Source organism: Carassius auratus, chromosome 16 (genome assembly GCF_003368295.1).
Source record: "Carassius auratus strain Wakin chromosome 16, ASM336829v1, whole genome shotgun sequence".
Classification (NCBI taxonomy): domain Eukaryota; kingdom Metazoa; phylum Chordata; class Actinopteri; order Cypriniformes; family Cyprinidae; genus Carassius; species Carassius auratus.
Genome location: NC_039258.1, coordinates 14,855,380 through 14,875,851, shown reverse-complemented (window position 1 = coordinate 14,875,851; position 20,472 = coordinate 14,855,380). Strand labels below are relative to the sequence as shown.

Here is a 20,472-nt window from a genome sequence, read left to right as displayed (position 1 = left end):
ACTCAGTGTAAAAACAATGCTACTACTAATAAATAATTATAAACCTGTATTTTACATTTTTTATTATTTTAATTATTTTATTTTATTATATTTTAATTATTTTAATTTTAACAGTAAACCTCTGTTGTGCAGCACTTTGTTTGCCAAAAAAAGAAAAGTTTATTTTTATTTTATTAAGATAAAAATGAAATAGTTGTATGCCTTCATCTGATTACCAGAAAAATTTAAGAACAGCATTTTATATAGCGCTATTATTGTTTAAAAAGGACCCTATATAAAAAAAGAAAAGTAAATTAAAATAATAAAATTAAAATACAGATCTGTGGCTCTTAATTTCTTTTTATAAATTCACCATTTGTAAAATGTTTACGATTTTTTTGAAATATCAATAGCATTTGTATTAAAACTCTATTTAATGAATTTAATATAAAAAATATAATTAATTATAAAAAAAATAATAATTGAGAATCGATTCTTTTCGAGAGCTTGAATCGAATCGAGACATCTGAATTGATACCCAGCCCTAGTATAAAATTTATATCAACATTTTCTAGTTCTAAGCTCAAGTACTTTTTCACTGTTTACTGCGCACAGTTCCTTACTACTATAGTTGCTATAGTTTCCTTACTACTATAGCAACGTTTTAAAATCACTCTTACAATCTGAATCTGCAGCAGGTTTAAGGAGGCCAAAGCAGCACATGAAACTTGCTCATGTGAAAGGCCCTTAACACTCCTGCTATAATGAAAAAATGGAGATACTTGCACTAAAATACTTTTTTTTTTCTTCCTGACATGACTCATCTCTAGGCATTGCATGAATATGTATACTCCTTCAAATTACAAGCAGATTGTGTTTAATAAACCATGCATGAATATGTAAAAAAAAAACATATCCTTAAATGGTTTCTCCTAATACAGTATGTTTTCCTGAAAGGATGCTTGACTCTTTTTTGTATTTGTTTCCAGTTCATACAACCATGAAATCAGCCCTGTGCATGTTGACAACAGAGAAAGAGAGACTTAAACAGATGCTGGAGCATGAGTCCTGTCCTGCCCCCTCGGCTCAGCTCCTGGGACTGAAGAATGCTTTGGCTGCTGTATGCATACAAACACACACACACACACACATTTCCTCTCCGTACATTCTCAATGCTATTTACTAACAATCATTCAATTTCCTGTCTAAACTTTTCTTTAAAGCATTGCATGCAAGCAGAGCTCTTGTTTGGTGCTGTTGTAAACGTGCAGCTCTTATATCAGTTTATGAATGGCCAAAGTATAAGACAATATTTAGATGTGCTTTTTAATAAAGTGCAGAGAATTACCTGTGGAAGTGCTATTTTAGTATGACGAGCTTCCAATGAATCTTGTGAACAATAGCGTTGACCCTCACAGCAACATTTTTACATGCTAAAAACAGTCTGTGCTAAATCGAGTTCTGTAACACTGAATAATGACTCATCTTCCTCAGTGAGTCACATTATTGTGAAGCAGAACCCCTCTCTAGCACTTCTGAAAATAAGCGGCAAAATAACTCTTATCTGTTATCTTTTTAGAACTGCAGGAAATCTGTTTGAAATTCAAAGTCCAGCTCCCACCTAACTGGTCACGTTTATTTTCAAGTAATATTGAACTCCAGAACTTTTATTTTCTGCTAGACAATTTTAAAGGAACAGTACACATGAAAAATCTAAATGGGATGATTTACTCACCCTCATCCAATCCTATTTAACCTTCTTTCATTCTTAGAACACAGAGAGAGATATTTTGAAAAATATTCATGCTGCAGTTTTCCACAATATGAATACATTATAGGATCAGGGTTGTCAAGCTCTAAATAAATATTACAAATTTAGTAATTATACCCCATTCAACTTTAAGTTGTTATTTACAGTACCTTAAAATCAAACTTTATTCTATCACATTCACATTTTGCTTGTTTAAATCTCAGATTTGCTTTTGCATAAACGTTTTGCGAAAAACGTGAAGTCTTAAAACACTTTTTTTTTTTTATCTTGAGCACTACAGTGTTGCGCAAAAGACTTCAAAAGATGCAAATTCAGAGGTCAAAGATGTCTGTCTAGCACATTTACATAAAAAGGATTAGAACCCCTACAGGTTATTGCCTTTGTTTTGTTCTAGTCACTATATATGACTTTGAAATAGATGAGGGTGAATAAATAATGACCTGTTTTCTTTTCATTGTTCACAGTATTTTAGATAGTTAGGATGTCTATGTGGAAGCCATGTGAGTATCTGCTGGTTGCTTTTGCAGGCTGTAACACAGAACGCTGAGCTACGAGAGCGTCTGTGCAAGATTCACGCTGAGTCGCACATCTCTGAACCCTCTGTCCATATAAACCTCAGCCCTGGCCCCCTGCAGGTGGGTCTGGGAAATGTTCAATCATTAGTGCCATTGTCAAGACCAGACCATTTCTATAGCTGCCACCAACCATACTTTTCATTAATCTTCATTGCTCGTTATTCACAAGTTGGAGTTTCATTATTGTAGAAAGAATTAGTGCATTTTTTTGTCAACTGAATAGTTTTTGCAAGCTTGGGATAAAACCCAAGGCTTCAGTTGATTTATGTTAATTGAATCCACAGATACTCTGAGAGGCTGAGTCAGACTCAGTAGTGCCAGTTAATCATGTCTCTGGATAGTTTACGCCCAAACCCACTTGCACGCTCACTAACAACCTTCTATGTAGCACCCACGCTTCACATGCTATTAGCGTTCTGTTCCTGTGGAATTGCTATGTCAATAACCAGTTTCCCTAATTGACATTCTAGTCAACGTAATGCTTTTACGCTAATTAGCTTGCAGAGCTTTGCCAACTGTCTTTCCTTTTTGTCTGACTGTTTCATAACAAGTCATGATTACAAAGAAAAAGTTTGTTCCAGTTTAGTTTTTTTAAATTAGTCTTGTGCTGATCAGATATATTCTCCTTCATTCTGCATTTTTGTTTTAATCTTCTGTTGGGAACTTGTATCCTGTTTGTTCGTGTGTGAGCTAATGAAGTGAATCTCATGAAGAAATATCTGTGACAAATTTCGTCTAAAAATAAAAAGAAACAAATAAAATGTAATGAAAATGAAGCCTAATTTAAGACCAATTATATTTTTTCATTAGGATTTTCATGACAATTAGGCACACATAACAGATCTCTGAAGCCCACTGTATAAAAATCATAACTGTTAAAAATCTCTCTCTCTCAACACTTTTCACTCTAAAAAATATAATGGTGGTATTTAATAGTTCACTTAGAATTTATTCATACATTTCGCTTATAAAACTTTATTTTCAGCTAAACCATATTTAAAACATATTTGATCAATACCTTCTCATTAATCAGTGCATTTTTATACATTGATTATTATGGTGTTATTACCATTTTATTAATACATTCACTTTGGACTTTTATTTCAATTTTATTTGTTAAACATATTACCTGTTTATAGTTTATTTATGCATGTATATTTATGTTTACCTTGTTAAAAGTGTGTGATATGGGAAAGAGCCTAAATATATATTACAAAATGTTTTTTTTAGACAAGTGTAATACATAGATAAAAAAAATAAGTCTACATAATATCATATGTAAAGCCTCAATTGATTCCCGGGTAAAAGTTAGAACATTAAGAACAATATAAGCATTGCAATGTACGTACAAATATATATATATATATATATATATATATATATATATATATATATATATATATATTAGTGCTGTCAATCGATTAAAAAAAATTAACTAATTAATCGCACAATTTTTAAAAATTAATCGCGATTAATCGCGATTAATCACAATTAAAAGACTGAAACTTTTTGGATATGTAAATGTAAAATATAAATAATTAATGTAAACTCAAGACAAAGAAACTATTTAAATTCAAAATATGATTGTTTATTGGAATTTTTATTTAACTTGTAACACAGATTTTCTCATGTAAACAACATTCCTGCAATAAACCATCAATATCCTCCAAATTAACTGTTGGCTTGAAAGCCATATTTATTACAGAAATAAAAACACAGGCATGTAAGTACCATTTGAATTTCAAAACAATCAATGCCAATAAAAAACAAAAATGATTTCCATGTTGAATTCTAAGTGGACTGCAAAAAAATTCCAAAGTATAGTCATTGCCAGTGCTTTAAGTGGGCCAGTACGCACTGTACTCAGTACCGCCACTTCCAAATATAGCTCTTGAGCGTACCGCCACCTCTCCGTGCGCCCAGAACGTGCTTGTAGCGTACCGGTACGCTCATTTGGACATCTGTTTTAATAGAGGTTTTAATCTTTTACCTGCACTGCCGATTTTCAGAGCGCCCTTCACAATGCAAGCTTCCTAATTCATCCCACTCAGAGCAGAAACTACATTACCCATTCACCCTTAAGTTATACAAGTGAATAGCGCATGTGTCGCTTTTCCCACTGTTAAGTGTCAACAACTCAACGTGGCCGGAGAAGGTGTGTGAAACTCGTTGTGAGTTATACTAAAGCAAAATCTTGAGTATTTATTGTCTGATAAACATTAAAAACTGTCTGCGGAGGTTGAGTCGTCCTGCAGCCCCCGCTGGCTGCTCATTGGCTGCAGCATCTTTTTTCTAAGTTCTAAAAAAATACCGTAGACGGCAAGGCACAAATTTAGATATTCATTTATCTAATTAATCTATAGCCTATGCACAAAGACAATATGATCTTTTCGTCCCCTTTTTGTTTTAAAGCTTGATGAAGAGAGAGAGCGCAAGTTGCTGCAGCTGAGGAGGACAGTGATGCACGCGAACAGGAGTGATTGACAGTTCGCGGCACTGTGTACAAAAAATACTCCGCTACACAATTATTTCGTTATTTTCGTTTAAGCTTATTAACGTTAGCGTTACAGAAAGGTCTGATTTACGCACTGTTACAGTCATTGTTTTTTTTTTTTTTTTTTAAACAATGACATTTGAGTTCATGAGCTCTTGTGGCAGACTGAAGAGTAATCCGGCAGAATTTTAAACTGAAACTTTCCGTCTAAAAGTCCTTCCTTGGTCTTATCCATATTTCTTTGCACGTTGAACACACATAGACCACAACTGGAAATATAAAAAAACTGCAACCGCGTTAATTGCGTTATTTTTTTTTAACGCGTTAAATATTTCAAATTAATCGAATGCGTTAACGCGCTAATTTTGACAGCACTAATATATATATATATATATATATAGACACACACACACTCATCGACCACTTTATTAGGTACACCTTTCCAATTGCTTGGTAACACAAATTGCTAATCAGCCAATCACATGGCAGCAACTCAATGCATCTAGGCATCTAGATGTGGTGAAGACAACTTATTGAAGTTCAAACCGAGCATCAGAATGGGGAAGAAAGGGGATTTAAGTGACTTTGAATGTGGTTGTTGGTGCAAGACGGGCTGCTATGAGTATTTCAAAAACTGCTGAGATTTTCACGCACAACCATTTCTAGAGTTTACAGAGAATGGTCAGAAAAACAGAAGATATCCAGAGAGCGGCAGTTGTGTGGACGAAAATGCCTTGTTGATGTCAGAGGTCAGAGGAGAATGGGCAGACTGTTTAGAGATGATAGAAAGACAACAGTAACTCAACCACTTGTTACAGCCAAGGTATGCAGAATACCATCTCTGAATGGACAACACGTCAGACCATGAAGCAGATGAGCTACAGAAGCAGAAGACCACACCGGGGGCTGCTCCTGTCACTAAACATTAAACGGAAATTTTCTCACCAAAATTGGACAATAGGAAACAGTAAATAGTTTCCTGGTCTGAAAAGTCTCGATATCTGCTGCGACCTTCAGATGGTAGGGTCAGAATTTGGCATAAAGAACATGAAAGCATGGATTCATCCTGCCTTGTCTCAACGGTTCAGGCTGGTGGTGGTGGTGTAATGTTGTGGGGAATATTTTCCTGGCACTCTTAGTACCAACTGAGGATCATTTAAACACCACAGCCTACCTTAGTATTGTTGCTGACCATGTCCATCCCTTCATGAATACAGTGTAGCCATCTTCTGATGGCTGATCTATCTTTAGGATAATGCACCATGTCAAAAGCCCAAATCATCTCAGACTGGTTTCTTGAACATGAAAATGAGTTCATTTTACTCAAATGGCCTTCACAGTCACCAGATCTCAATCCAATAGAACAGCTTTGGGATGTGGTGGAGCGGGAGATTCACATCATGGATGTGCAGCCGACAAATCTGCAGCAACTGTGTGATGCTATCATGTCAATATTGACCAAAATCTCTGAGGAATGTTTCCAACACCTTGTTGAATCTATGCCATGAAACATTCAGTTCTGAAGGCAAAAGGGGGGTCCAACCTGGTACTAGCAAGGTGTACCTAATAAAGTTGCCAGTGAGTGTGTGTGTATATATATATATATATATATATATATATAGAGAGAGAGAGAGAGAGAGAGAGAGAGAGAGAGAAATGGTTGAAAAAAATAGGTATTATAGAATTAATTATATATAATTGTTTTCTTTTTGCTATTCACCCATTCATCTCTGTGACTTGAAACCATGAAACCATGATTTGTCTTCATACAGAAGCAGGACTCCAGTGATGGTTCCCGTCCTCTTGTCCACCAGGTGTCTAATGAGAGCAGAGCTTCCATTACAGAGTCTCTATCGGAGTTCTTTGATGCGCAGGAAGTGCTGCTGTCAGCTAGCTCTTCAGAAAATGAGGTGAGAATAAAATCTCATCTTTTCTATCAGTCTCATACTCATGCTGCTCTAAGTGTCAATGCAGTAGAGTTACTGCTGGGCACCAAACGTTACCAAAATGAGTCGTACCTTGGAAGTATCCATGTACAACACAGTTTGGCTTTAGTAGACTATAGTATAGTGCCATGTTACCATGGACTGCATGCACATTTTGCCTAGCTCTACCAAATCATCCAGTAGATTTACTGAACCTCCTCAGAAGGCCAGTTGCCTCTGCTTTCTCCTTCACCTCAGGCAGACATTGAACCAAACCCTATTAGGAGACAGAGGAAAGGCCTAATTATATTAAACATGCCATAAGTGCTACACATGACATTCCACAGCTTCTTTCTCACTATAACTTCATTTCTGCCTCACAGTAATATGAAAATTGTAGATAATCGCTTCTCTCTAAAAATACCTCATGCAGAATTAGGCTTCTGCAAGAATTTGTGCCACAAAAAAAAATTCTTCATTTTTTTCCAATGATGGACCCCAAAACATGGTTTTTAACATGATTTATTAAAGAGTGCACGTGTTGATGATTTTCAGCTGCTAGGTGGTCTGTGATACATTTATAATGTTAAAGAGCCAAGCACCTGTAATGACGATGTGTGGTTTCCTGCCAGCCTTCGGAAGATGATTCATATATCAGTGACATCAGTGACAACGTGTCTATGGAGAACTTCAGCAACGAGGTGGAGAATGAGAGACTCGATACAGGTGGGTATGCCACATTTTTCCTCATGTCATTGATATTTCACTGTCATTCCAGTGTTATTTCAAAGATTCAGTGGGAATCCCTTATACTCTACATTTGACAGCTGTTTTATAGCTGTGTGAGGGATTTGCTGTGTTCAGAAAAAAAGCACTGACAAGCAATTTTAACATGCCTGACCTGAAACTTCCTAAGACATTTCTGGAGATCAGGCTCTGAATCCGTGTTTTTCTTTTTCAGCTTGTGTAGAGAACGGTGGATCTCAGGAACAGCGGCGCTCTTGTCTTCCCTCCCCCAGTCCCAATACCAGCAACATCAGCCTATGGAACATCCTGAAGAACAACATCGGGAAGGACCTGTCTAAAGTAGCCATGCCTGTTCAACTCAACGAGCCGCTCAACACACTGCAGAGACTGTGTGAGGAGCTGGAGTACAGCGAACTGCTGGACAAGGCTGCACACACACAGGACCCGTTTGAGCGTATGGTAGGAAGAGGTCACACACATAATTGCGTAAACCTATTTGCATATGTAAAGTGTTTGGATTCAAAAACATGCATAAACTTGCATTATTATTTGAACTAATCTCAGTCATTGGGTACATTCAAATAAAAAGAAATGTTGTCATCAAAGTAGTGAATGCTAGAAATGCCAAGAAATGTTAATTTTTGGTGCAAAAATGAATTCTCAAGAGGCATTCTCACTGTCATTTGTGAATGCAAAGCATTCTGGTTTTGCTTTATGTTCAGATTTGCGTGTCCATACAAAGCTAATGTAACGAAACATCACTGAGGGAAGAGATGAGAGCTCAGGATTTGCATAATAAAGCATAATACAAGCATAAACACTACTGTCAAATAGAGCCAAAATAGATGTTTAAATGCACTTTCTTAAAATATCTCATAAAGGTGAGATCTTGTCCTTATTGCATATTAATATTCTAATAATATTGTCATGTTCAATTCAAATTCCTATTATGTAGGACCCTATGAAATCTTTTTTTTTTTTATTATTATTATTACGTTTTTTCCCAGTTCCCTTTTTTCCTTTTGAATTTTTCAAGACTCTCTTTTAATGATTTAATGAATTGTATTCATGATACAAACATGTCAACAAAAAAGCAATTTATGAAAAGTTTGACTAAAATTTTAAGGCCCTATAAAATGTTACATTTTTCTGCAGAATGGATTATGGTAAATCATTTTTCTTGTAAATATTCCTTTCAAAATAATGTTTCATTAGTTTTATTATTAGCAGTAGTGACATCATTACATTAAGTGTTATTTCTGTCACAGTTTCTTCAAGTTAAACCGAACTTTTATTTTGACGGGTTGCTGTGAAGTCTTTAGGTTTTCTGTTTGTATATGATATGACGTTTACTCAAAAGAAATGGTAAATTTCTCAGGAAGTTACTTTGAGTTTTGGATATATTGTTTACTGCTAATATTGTAATATTCACACATTCATAGTCTGACTTCAAGTTAGCATTTTATAACAATCATTGTTACAATAATATACCATAATATATCACAGTGATTTTATATAAATGGTATATTATCATTAAATTGTATATTATATTGTTTATCATTAATATTGTAAAATGCACAAACACACACACATCCATAGTCTAACTACTTATGATGTCACATTGCATTTGTACACATACACACTTTATTAGCCTGATGTGATTTGTCTAGGAGTAGAGTGATTCTTTTGAAAGCCTATCTGATCCAGGCTCATCATCATGGGATCCACTGTAACTCATGAGAGCATGATTATTATTCAGAAATAATTCTCCCTGCTTTAGTCAGCTGCACTCTACTGTATCCAGTGACACTCTGAGTACCCATCATTGTTCTTACTCTCTTGAGGAAAGAAACAATCTTCTCTCTCAGTTTAGATAATAGCTTTATCTTTCGAATTTTCAATGCTAACTAATGTCTAGGTCAGTAGCTTAGTGGCTCAATCACAAGAGACAAAGACAGCTGGAACTTCAAGTCAGCATGATAATTGATCTGTTTACTTAATGCACATTCTTGGTCTTGGTCTGTAATTTCATTAAAAAAAATAATTAAATCTTAGCTGATTGCCGATAGGCCACATTTTCCCTCGTTTGATTGGCTAAAGAAAATATTTCTGGTACTGAATAAAAAAATGTGGTGCTTCCTGGTTTCTGGTTTTGTTTCACGCCAGATTCTGAAAATAAAATAGGTTGTGAATTAAATTGTCAGACAGAAAATAAATCATTTCATTTCAATAAGTTCATAAAAGTATAGTTCACCCAAAAATGAGTGTACTCCCCTTCAGGCAGTTTAAAGTGTGAACGAGTTTGGGAGAAATTTAGCATTACATCAATTGCTCACTAGTGGATCATCTGCAGTGAATGGGTGCCGTCAGAATGAGAGTCCAAACAGCTGATAAAAACACCAAAATAATCCACAGGTAATCCACACAACTCCAGTCCACCAATTAACGTCTTGTAAAGTGAAAAGCTGTGTGTTTGTAATAAACAAATTCCTCATTAACACATTTAACTTCAAACTGTTGCTTCCAGCTAAAATACAAGTCCTCTAAGCATAATATTGTTTATTTCCAGTCATCTCTACCGAGTCTGGAAAGAAATAAACCGGGATCAAGCATTATTTACAGGTGAAAACAGTCCAAACAAATACTTTGATTTCTTTTTTATGTGACAGGACAACAGGGCATGGACATTTTTACTGTAGGAAGCTTTATCATGCATTCGGGACTCGTATTTTGGCCAGAAATTACTTTTTCAAGTTAAAAAGCCTTAATGGTGGATGTTTCTCTTAGAAACATACAGGTTTTCACTTTACAAGATGTTGGTTTGTGGACTGGACTTATGTGGATTACTTGTAGATTATAGTGATGTTTTTATCAGCAGTTAAGAAAGTTTTTTATCTCTCGTTCTGACGGCACCCATTCACTGCAGAGGATCCAGTGTTGAGCAAGTGATGTAATGCTACATTTCCCCACATCTGTTTTGATGTAGAAACTATTTTTTGGATGGAATGGCCTGAGGGTGAGAAATTTACAGCAGGTTTTCATTTTTTGGTGAGCTAACTATCCTTTGAATAAAAAAAATATTGTGAAATGGAAAACATACATAACTAACCAAATGTGCTGTGTTCTGTTTGTAGGTGTACATTGCAACATTTGCTGTGTCCGGCTATGCTTCCAGTCACTACAGAGCTGGGGGAAAACCCTTTAATCCAGTGTTGGGTGAGACCTACGAGTGTGATCGTCCAGACAAAGGTTTTCGTTTTGTGGCGGAGCAGGTAGGATGCTCTCTGTAAGATGTAATTGTGAGCAGGTTTGTGAATGTGTGTACGGCTCACACAGCTGCACTGCTTTCAACCTCCAGGTCAGCCATCACCCCCCCATTTCTGCATGTCAAGCCGAATCTAAAAACTTCATCTTTTGGCAAGGTAACAGCACAACACTAATAATACCAGGACTATTGTGTTAGTACAAATAAGCTAATGTTGTCTGTAGATATGAAGCTGAGTGTGTTATGCGTGACTGATTTTAGACGTGAGGTGGAGGAATAAGTTTTGGGGAAAGTCCATGGAGATTGTACCTGTAGGAACTACTCATGTGGTTCTCCCTGGGTGAGTTCTTTATTGTTGTCTGTTTATTAAATTCACACACAGTCCGGTCTGCTCTTTTTGACTCAAGTCATGTCTCAGGTTTTAAAACATCTCAAGCTCTAAGGATTAATGTTCTTTCTGCAGAATAGAGCTACTGCAGTGGAATTCTACAGCCAGATGGCAAATTAGTTTACACAAACTTATTCAAACTAATTCTACAACTCTGCAGATAACTTTTCTAAAATGGTCAGATTGTTACAAATTAGTTGCATTGCTATTGACTGCACTTTCTAAAAACCCAACAAAAAAGTGGCATGCAATAAAATCATTCAGTGCTTTAAACTAAATTATAACAACATGACATACATTTTTACACCTTATTACAGTGTGTGTCCGTTTACAGTGTAAGTAAATAAATGGGCATAGAATATTGATGTGGTTTGTTATAACACTTAACCCCAAAACTGTCAACAATATTCAATATAAGTGTGGATAAAAAGAAGTGGTCATTTGCTCATATGTTTTGGCAAAACCAACTGAGAATAGATTGTAGTCTGAGCAATTTGTTTCTTGAATGATGGCATTGTCCAAATGATAGCAGCAGCTGTGGTTGATTTTGTTAGTGTCCTTGTTCACCCTAAGCATCGAAGCTGTTATCTTTCGTGGAAACATTAAACTGGGGCAGCCAGGCGTTGAAGTTGTCAGTGACAACAGCATCACACATTGTAGTGACATGATGCCGAGTGGGTTGTGGCACTTCCACTGTTTTATGGGGTATACAGATCCTGTGAATGGAGCTCAGTGTCCTCCCCCAAACTCAATGTGTATTAGTTTTGGTGATTTACTGTTGTTTTGCAACAAGTACTTGAGGTCTGTGAACAATAAATACCATAAAATTAATATTAGTGGAGGCTAAATGGGTTTTTCAGTAAACGGTGCCAAGATCTAGAGTAGGGAAACTGATGATGTGCTCTGTAATGCTGATCTATTTCACAGCTCTCTGAAATATTTAATTCTGATTGGTCGATTATAGCAGTCTGTGTTCTAAATACCTTTGTGTAATGACTTTTGAAATCACCAAGGCTGGAATTTGATCAAAAACATTTAGAAAATACAGTAGTATTGTGAAATATTATTACAATTTAAAATAACTGTTTTCTATTGTAATATATTTTAAAATGTAAGTTATTCCTGTGGTGACAGAAGCTGTATTTTCAGCATCATTACTCCAGTTTTCAGTGTCACATCATCCTTCTGAAATCATTTTAATTTGCTGATTTATTTCATAGAAATTTAGGCGTAACACTGTAAACACCTTTATTTAATTTTTTTGATTACGTCTTTGCTGAATAAAAGTGTGCATTTCTCTTAAAAACTATTTTACTGACCCAAAACTTTTGAGTAGTAGCATAAATATCCTAAATATAAATACAATATAAACAAATTTTTGGCAAATGAGACATACAAAACATGCATTGCAGCTAGAATTTGAAAAATTATTTTAGATAATGTTTACTTAAAATCCACTATTTAAAAAAAAAATATTTATAGACATACAGAGAGTTAACTAACACTAATAACTAACACTTCTGTTAATCAGATAACTTAGCATGGTTATCATCCACTAATCTCAGAATGACAAAATATGGGCCTGGTACTAAATATATACCGTTATATATGCACTCATACTTTCCTCTCACCTTCAGCTTTGGAGATCACTATGAATGGAATAAAGTGACATCATGTATTCACAACATTCTGAGCGGGCAGCGCTGGATCGAGCACTACGGAGAAATCTCCATCAAAAACTCCAACAGTGAAAAATGCCAGTGTAAAGTCACCTTCATCAAGGTCAGCTGCCTCTGCTGTTTGTCCACTCTGAGAAAAAATGCATTCTGAGATGTTTAATTTTTGGATATTCCTAAGGTTTCTTTACCTAAATGTACCGGACCAGTTGTTATTTGTGATTCAAACCTGTCTCGTTTCACCATCACATGTGACCTAAAACTGTCATGAGTCCGGTGATCCTCCCTCTCACCACCAGAGGGCGCCACCTCCATTCTCCCGGACTCATTACCTTCACTCCACACAGCTGTCACCCACTCACACACTCACACTCACACCTGGTCACTAGTTCGCTACACCTGTCACACACTCACACACACAGCTGTCCCCCATTTATTCACGAATATATATTCTCCACACTCACACCTCTCTACCTGCCTGGATTATGGTAATGTTATTTGCGTAAGATTAATCATGTGTTTTTTGTCTTCTGCTTGAGTTCCGGTGATTTGTTTCTGCTTTGTTGGCCTTTCTGTTCTAATTAAAAGATTCTTCCCTGCATTTGGACCCAAACCCTGTTCTTTCCATAGTGCCGTGACAAAAACATGTCGGTCAACTCTTCCTGGCCTTTCAGAGAGCTCCACATTTTTTAGCATCTAATGAGGGATCTGTGAAGCACAGTTGAGATAATTGAACAAGGACAACGGGTCAGGCTTTCCTGAGGGGTGAAGAAGAGACAGAAAGAGATCAGACAGGAGCTCAATTAGGGCAAAGGAGAGCAAGATCAAAAGAAGAAACGGGACAGAATGAGATTCCACAAAAGTCTGATGATTATTAATGGTTCATTCCCCTCTGAGACTCATCAAGCTCACTGTCTGACTCAAGTATGACATCTGCTGGAGATCTCCTCCATCTGACCTTGCTGTTAAATGTCACGCCACATTCGTGATCCCTTGATGTCGAGTTAATTCTGTTTTCACTCATTTTTTTAGTGCCAGTATAATTAACTCAGGTGGTCTGGTTTAAATATGTAAACACTTCTTTGTTTGGAGGTGCTCTGATCAAATGTGTCTGTGTCCTTCCTAGGCGAAGTACTGGAACTCCAGCATGAACGAGGTGGAGGGAGCTGTCACAGATCACAAAGGGAAAGTCGTGCACAAGCTGTTTGGGAAATGGCACGAGGGGATGTACTGCGGCAGCCCACCCTCTGCTACCTGCATCTGGAGGACGAGTAGGAACCGATACACACACACACACACACAGCCTGCCCTCTTTCTTTTTTTTTTAGATGTGCCTTGTTTTTCTGGTCCCCTCTGGCAGATGTATTTCACAGACAGTACAGTTACTAGTGTTTAGCAGTTCTTTATTATTTCAGAATGTATTTCGATGAAAACATTTTATCATCAGCTTTTATTTATGTGTGTTTATGTGTACAGATCCCATGCCTCCTGACTATGAGCAGTACTACGGTTTCACTAAGTTTGCTATGGAGCTCAATGAACTCGACCCTCTTACCAAACCACTTCTTCCACCCACAGACACCAGACTACGGTTCGACCAGAGGTAAAAACATACATCTATATTGTCAATGAAAACTTAACTGGGACTTATTGAACTTAAATTATTGAACGAAAGTTAAAAACGAAAATGCAGTTAACAGGAATGACACTTCACCGTGCTAATATTATAATGTATTTTTTAAATGATACCCAGGGTTCCCACGGGTCCTCGAAATCCTTGAAAGTTTGTTAATCTGAAAAAAAAAAGAGTTTCAAGGCCCTGGAAACTTTTTGTAAATAAACAAACATTGATACAGGTCCCTGAAAGTGCTTGAATTTATTTTGTGCAAGAAGCTTTCTGGATAAAAATTCCATATTGTTCCCTCTGATCCGCAAATGTGTTATTTTGCCAACACTTCGTGGCCTATGCATAGAAGCTTGCTTGATTTATATAAGTTATGCGCATATACGTTAAGTGTTTCATGCGTGAAGTATTTTGTGTTGTACATTGCCATGACGTTAGAGTGACCATATTTCCCAAAATGTCAGGAATTCGGTTTTTACTTTCTACAGTCGCCAGTGCGTTTTTGTATTCGAGCGCTGTGAGGGACTTTTTTCCTAATCCCGCTCCCACTGAACTTGACCATTATTGCCCGCTCTCGTGATTTGTGTGTCCAATCCCATCTGTTCCCTGCAAACATTCTAATATCGCAAAATAAAGCCTCACAAATCGGACTTTAGCAGCTCTTTTTGCTTTGAGATCTTTTTGAGGTTAAATACAGATTTAAAATCTTAAAATATAATTTAATAGCTATTATACTGTTTTTGAAATCAAATCTTTGCATAGCTATGACAGGAAACCCTGGCATCTAACAATGCCTTGGAAAAAAAGAAAAGAAAAAAATTGTTTGAATATACCAAAATAGGAAATAAAACAATAAACCATTAATGTTTTCATTAATTAATTAACAATCATTAACATTTTCTTAAGTAACTGTAATTTAATTACACGTTTTTTTCCTCAGTAGTTGTAACAGATTAAAGTTAGCCTACATTTATTTTGTAATTAAATTACATATTTTAGTGACATGTTCCCAACACTGGTCAGGTCTGATGATAAAAACCCACGCAAGTGTTGTAATGGAAATGGCAGATGAGGGACGTCAACGAACATTTCACAGTGGACCTACTGCAGACCTAAACTGACGTTCAAAATGACTGGGGGACGTCCCTTGTAAATGCACTGCTTTAACCACCAACCAACCACACCCGAGTCCCCCGCCCACACCCACATCCACTGTCCTCTTTTTGGAAAACTAAAATATGGTCAATATGGTTCAAAATGTTTGAAATGTTGCTCAATTACATTTGACTAAAATGCTTGTATTGAAACATTTTGCATTCTGCATATGAAAACTGTGCTAGATGTTAAGTTTTGTGAAGGAGGGCCATTGATAGGAAGCATTTTAGCTGTGTTTATGATCAATATGCATAACAGTGACCGTAAAATATGTAGGTAAAGGAATTATATATTTTTTTATATTTGGGATATGGTAACTGCACTACTTTAACCACCAATCACATCCCAGCCCCCCACACCCACTGTCCTCATTTTGCAAAACTAAAATATGGTCCATATGGTTCATGTGCGTACAAAACTACTAGGATGGCACCTTTATGTTTCACAGACACACCCGGGAATTAATGTCGAATCGCTTTGCTTGTTAAGATCATGTAAACCCATGATGCAAGAAAAACTTAAAAGCATATTCATAAAATTCTGGATACATGAACCTAAGCACTTTTCAATAAAATCCATGCAAAAGTTAATATCAGATCATTTTAGAAGACCGTATAGGCTGTACCGAATATAATGCAAAACAGTAATACAACAAAGAATATCAGATCTGTCACATGTTTTTTTGCATCGTTGTGTTTGACTCTGTAACAATGTTTCTTACAAGATAACATGATGTAACCTCGCTCTCACTTGAAATGTGTCCCTACATTAAGTCCTTGAATTTGAATTTGAAGTAAATCTAGGTGTGGGAACACTGGATACCAGTTGGTGCAACTTTGGCTTAAATTCAAAATGAACTTAAATTAACGATAGAATGAATGAAAACTTAAAAGAAAAAACTTTTTTTAAAAATGTAATATTAGAAAACGGTTTTGGCCTTGGTTTATAATGTGAAACTAGAGTCAGAATATCCAGTGGGCAGTAGATCAAGATTTTAATATTATTTATATTCTATAATAGTATTTATTAATATTTCTAATGCTTTGTCTTTTTTTAATTTTGGCTTAAGTTTTGGTAATTTTGCTACGTGCTTTTGTAATGTTATTATTTTTTGTTTGTAAAAATATTTCTTTTTAGCTCTAATTTATTTTATTTTATTTTTTTTATTTTATTTTTTTTAGTACTTAAACTTATTTCAGTTAGTTGCCAAGGCACCATTTCTAATTTTAATTTAAAAAAATTCTGATATTTATATTTCAGTCTATTTCTCTTTTTTTCAATAAATAATAAAAAAATGAATAATATTATGTCATGTTAATTATATTAATATTAGTTTTAATTACTATTATTGCAGTACATGATACCACTGTCAAATAAACTGGACAGTTATTAGTACTTTAAGGTTTCAGTATTTCAGAAGAAACTAAAGTGTGATTATTAAAAATGATATGCTGTGAATATTAAAGCTGCGGTAGGTAACTTTTTTGACGATCTAGCGGTTAATAAACAGAACTGCTTGCGTCTTGCGGAAGAACATCGTAGCCGGATCTACTTCTCTCTGTTTATGTCTATGAAGAATCACAAAGGTATTGGGTTACTCTGCCACGGTATTCCCGAAGCAATCTAAAATAGTCTGAATATAAACACTTATTATAGGTGCACCCTAGTGATTCAGGACAAGCTAAAAACACGGATTGGAAAATGGATTCATGGTGTACTCGCTTATTATATACATTTTTCTACATTTTGAACACAAACAAAGTTACGGAGCGCAGCTCTGATTGGTTGATTTCTTACCGGGAGCGGTCCGTAACTGCAAATGGCAATAGGACACTGGGAGGAGCCAGAGGAGCTTGATTTTTTTCACAGATTATCTGTCTAATATTCTACTGTCAGGACATAATGACAGGTTTAACAAATATGTAAAAAATATATATTTACAAAAGTTACCTACTGCAGCTTTAAGTTATTTAAGTGCACACTAATAACACTGTTCTAATTAATATTGATGAGCTAAGCTGTTACCATTATAAGTTTTGCTATTGGAATTTTACAACTCGCATACTGAAGTGTGACAATTCGTTTGTGTATTGTAGAAAAACTATACTACGAGTAATTTTGGCATATATAGTTGGCGTTATTCCGTCATAAATGTGTCACAGCCGATGAGACCAGAGAGGACCTTGAGGGCCACCAGACGATGACATCAATGCATCAGTCATGTTATGCAATGAATTTCATACGACACTGTTTGTGTCTGCAGGTTATTGGAGGAAGGGAACGTTGAATCTGCAGAAGTGCAGAAGCAGAGAATCGAACAGCTGCAGCGAGAGAGACGCAAAGTCCTGGAGGAGAACCACATCACACATCAACCTCGATTCTTCCAGTATGAACAAACTACACTACTTACTGTCTTTTTAGGAAAAATACATTACTCAGCCAAGTCTAGTTAGTTTTCAAAACTATTTTCTGCTTTACCACCAACAGGAAGTCCAAAGATGACACCTGGGTGAGCAACAACACTTACTGGGAGTTAAGAAAAGATCCTGGATTCAGCAACCTTGACTGTCCGGTCCTCTGGTAACTGAGAGGAAGCCAACTACATCTGTGCTCACTGTTGCCTGCTCTTATCTGTTCTGGCCAGCATTACAGCTTCAGGAGACATCACACACCTTTTAAAGTGAGGTAGAGACTGATAAAGCTGTGCGAGACTGGTAGCTGATTGTTTCAAATCATTCCTTAACATTTATAATTTAAGGTCCCAACTGTTCAGTTGCCTTAATATGCTTACATTATGTTGCAGTTGTTTCATTTATGCAAAAGGACTTTGGAAGTATGAGAAATATGCAATCCTGGCCCAGTTAAAAGATTATCTTTTTTTTGGATGTGCATTGTAAGTAGCACAAGAAACCAAGAGAAGAACTGTTGGATTGTGGTCCCTTGTGGCTAAATGTAGTACTGCAGGTGACCCCACCTTAAAAAAAAAAGGAGTATAGTATGTTGTCAGAACAAAACTGCGTCGACTACCTCTTAAAATCAAACTGTCGAGGAATTTGTTGTATATTAGAATATGAATATAATACATATAATGCCTTATATTAAATTATATACATACACTTTGCTAGAACTTTTAATCAAATCCAATGTATCGCCACAAAGTATTGTAATTTTACAACCGCCTTTTACTCTGAGACACTTGAATGAACAAAATGTTTGAGGTTCTCAGAAACATTTATATTCCTCTTAACTTATTCACAAGACTGACAGATGGCTCAACAATACTGAACATTACCATCACACACATGAGTCTGGCAGTGTTTTAAAGCTTCTTCCACATGGTTTGACCTGTAACCTGTGCTCTTCTCACTACACACTGACGAAGGATGTTTGGGGACTGAGGTACTTGCGTGTTGATCACTGCAGTATTTCCTCTGTCCTTCAATAAAGTCTCACTTTAAACTAAACCCCTTTTGGAACCCATTTTTTTATTAAAGAGTGTATTTGTGAAGTTCGAGAGTGCAGGGATTCACAATTTCCTTTGGTTCGGCCAATGAATGTGGGATGCTGAAGTTTCAGATTTTATAGTCTGGGATTTTTTTGAAGATGAAAATATAAATGTACTGCTATGAATCCGTTTAAAATGCATCATCCCTGAACTGTTATTCGTGTAGATTTTTTTCTCTCTCTCTCTTTGACTGGGCTTTTATTGTGGTTGAGGAAAAACCTTGACAGCCCACAACGTATTTCCTGCTGACAGATGCATTGCAGCACTGGGTTCAATGAGTCATAGAGTTAAAAAAGAGAATATAAAAATGGAGTTGAAAAGGGAAAAAGATGAAAAAATAATGGGGCTAATACTATAACTAGATTAAGAGAATTTATTAAATAATACACAAACCATTTTTGGTTCCAGTAGTAAATATATATTTACTGGAAAAAAGTTAATTTAAAAAGTGTAAAAGTGTTTCAATAAATTGGATAAAAAGAAACTGGGTCTTCACTATAAAAAACTGGTTTGCACACTAGTTGGTGACAACGGCACCAGTGCATTCACCACACACCAGCTACAGGTGGAGAGGAGAGAGACACAGATCCAGTCAAGTGGTTGGGGATTATTAGGAGGCCACGGAGGCAATTTGGCCAGGACACCAGGATTACACCCCTACTCTTTACGAGAAGTGGCATGGGATTTTTTAATGACCACAGACAGTCAGGACCTCGGTTTAATGTCTCATCCGAAGGACGGTTCTTGTTGACAGTATAGTGTCCCCATCACTACACTGGGGCGCTGGGACCCACACAGACCACAGGGTGAGCACCCCCTGCGGGCCTCACTAACACCTCTTAAAACAGCAACCTAGTTTTCTCAGGAGGTCTCCTATCCAGGTACTGACCAGGCTCAACCCTGCTTAGCTTCAGTGGGCAACCGGTCTCGGACTGCAGGATGATATTGCTGTGTTTATGGACTTCTGGAAGAATGTTTTGTGGACAAATGAGTCAAAACAGTACTTTTGGTTTAAATGAGAGGTGTTACTTTTAACGTAATAATAGGAATTTAACTCAACTGTAATGTACACTGTACACTAATGTTCCCAAAAGCAGCCTAAAAACATAGAAACAAATGGCACCATTTTTCTACCTGTGCAGTCTACTTAGATTATGCTTTTGGGAAACATAACCCAGGATAGTTAAATCTTTTTATTCCCTGTGAAAATGTCATTATGTTAGTCTTTGAACTATAGCCCCACAGAAAGTGTGTCTTGCTTCAAGAGAATGACCCAAAACAAAGAAGTAGGCTGACCAATGGTCAAAATGGTTAAAGCAGAAGAAATTAAATGTTTTGGTCATGTCAAGATCTTGGTAAACAGAAATG

The 20,472-nt window shown here is 36.3% G+C and overlaps 1 protein-coding gene across 2 annotated transcripts in view; it reads left to right on the top strand.

Annotated features, from left to right (window-relative positions):
- The window catches only part of LOC113116257 (oxysterol-binding protein-related protein 3-like), a 68,063-nt gene extending 48,604 nt beyond the window's left edge, over positions 1–19,459 (top strand). Inside the window, exons 11-23 of one of the 2 annotated variants that reach the window (XM_026284310.1) lie at positions 969–1,099; positions 2,278–2,385; positions 6,592–6,729; positions 7,377–7,470; positions 7,706–7,950; positions 10,626–10,763; positions 10,850–10,913; positions 11,018–11,096; positions 12,782–12,926; positions 13,947–14,091; positions 14,297–14,423; positions 17,863–17,985; positions 18,087–19,459. In XM_026284310.1, coding sequence (XP_026140095.1) covers positions 969–1,099; positions 2,278–2,385; positions 6,592–6,729; positions 7,377–7,470; positions 7,706–7,950; positions 10,626–10,763; positions 10,850–10,913; positions 11,018–11,096; positions 12,782–12,926; positions 13,947–14,091; positions 14,297–14,423; positions 17,863–17,985; positions 18,087–18,183 — 1,634 coding nt within the window. In that variant the 3' untranslated portion in view covers positions 18,184–19,459. The remainder of the gene's footprint in view (positions 1–968; positions 1,100–2,277; positions 2,386–6,591; positions 6,730–7,376; positions 7,471–7,705; positions 7,951–10,625; positions 10,764–10,849; positions 10,914–11,017; positions 11,097–12,781; positions 12,927–13,946; positions 14,092–14,296; positions 14,424–17,862; positions 17,986–18,086) is intronic. The other variant, XM_026284311.1, reaches the window with a different exon arrangement.
- The last annotated feature ends 1,013 nt before the right edge of the window (positions 19,460–20,472 follow it).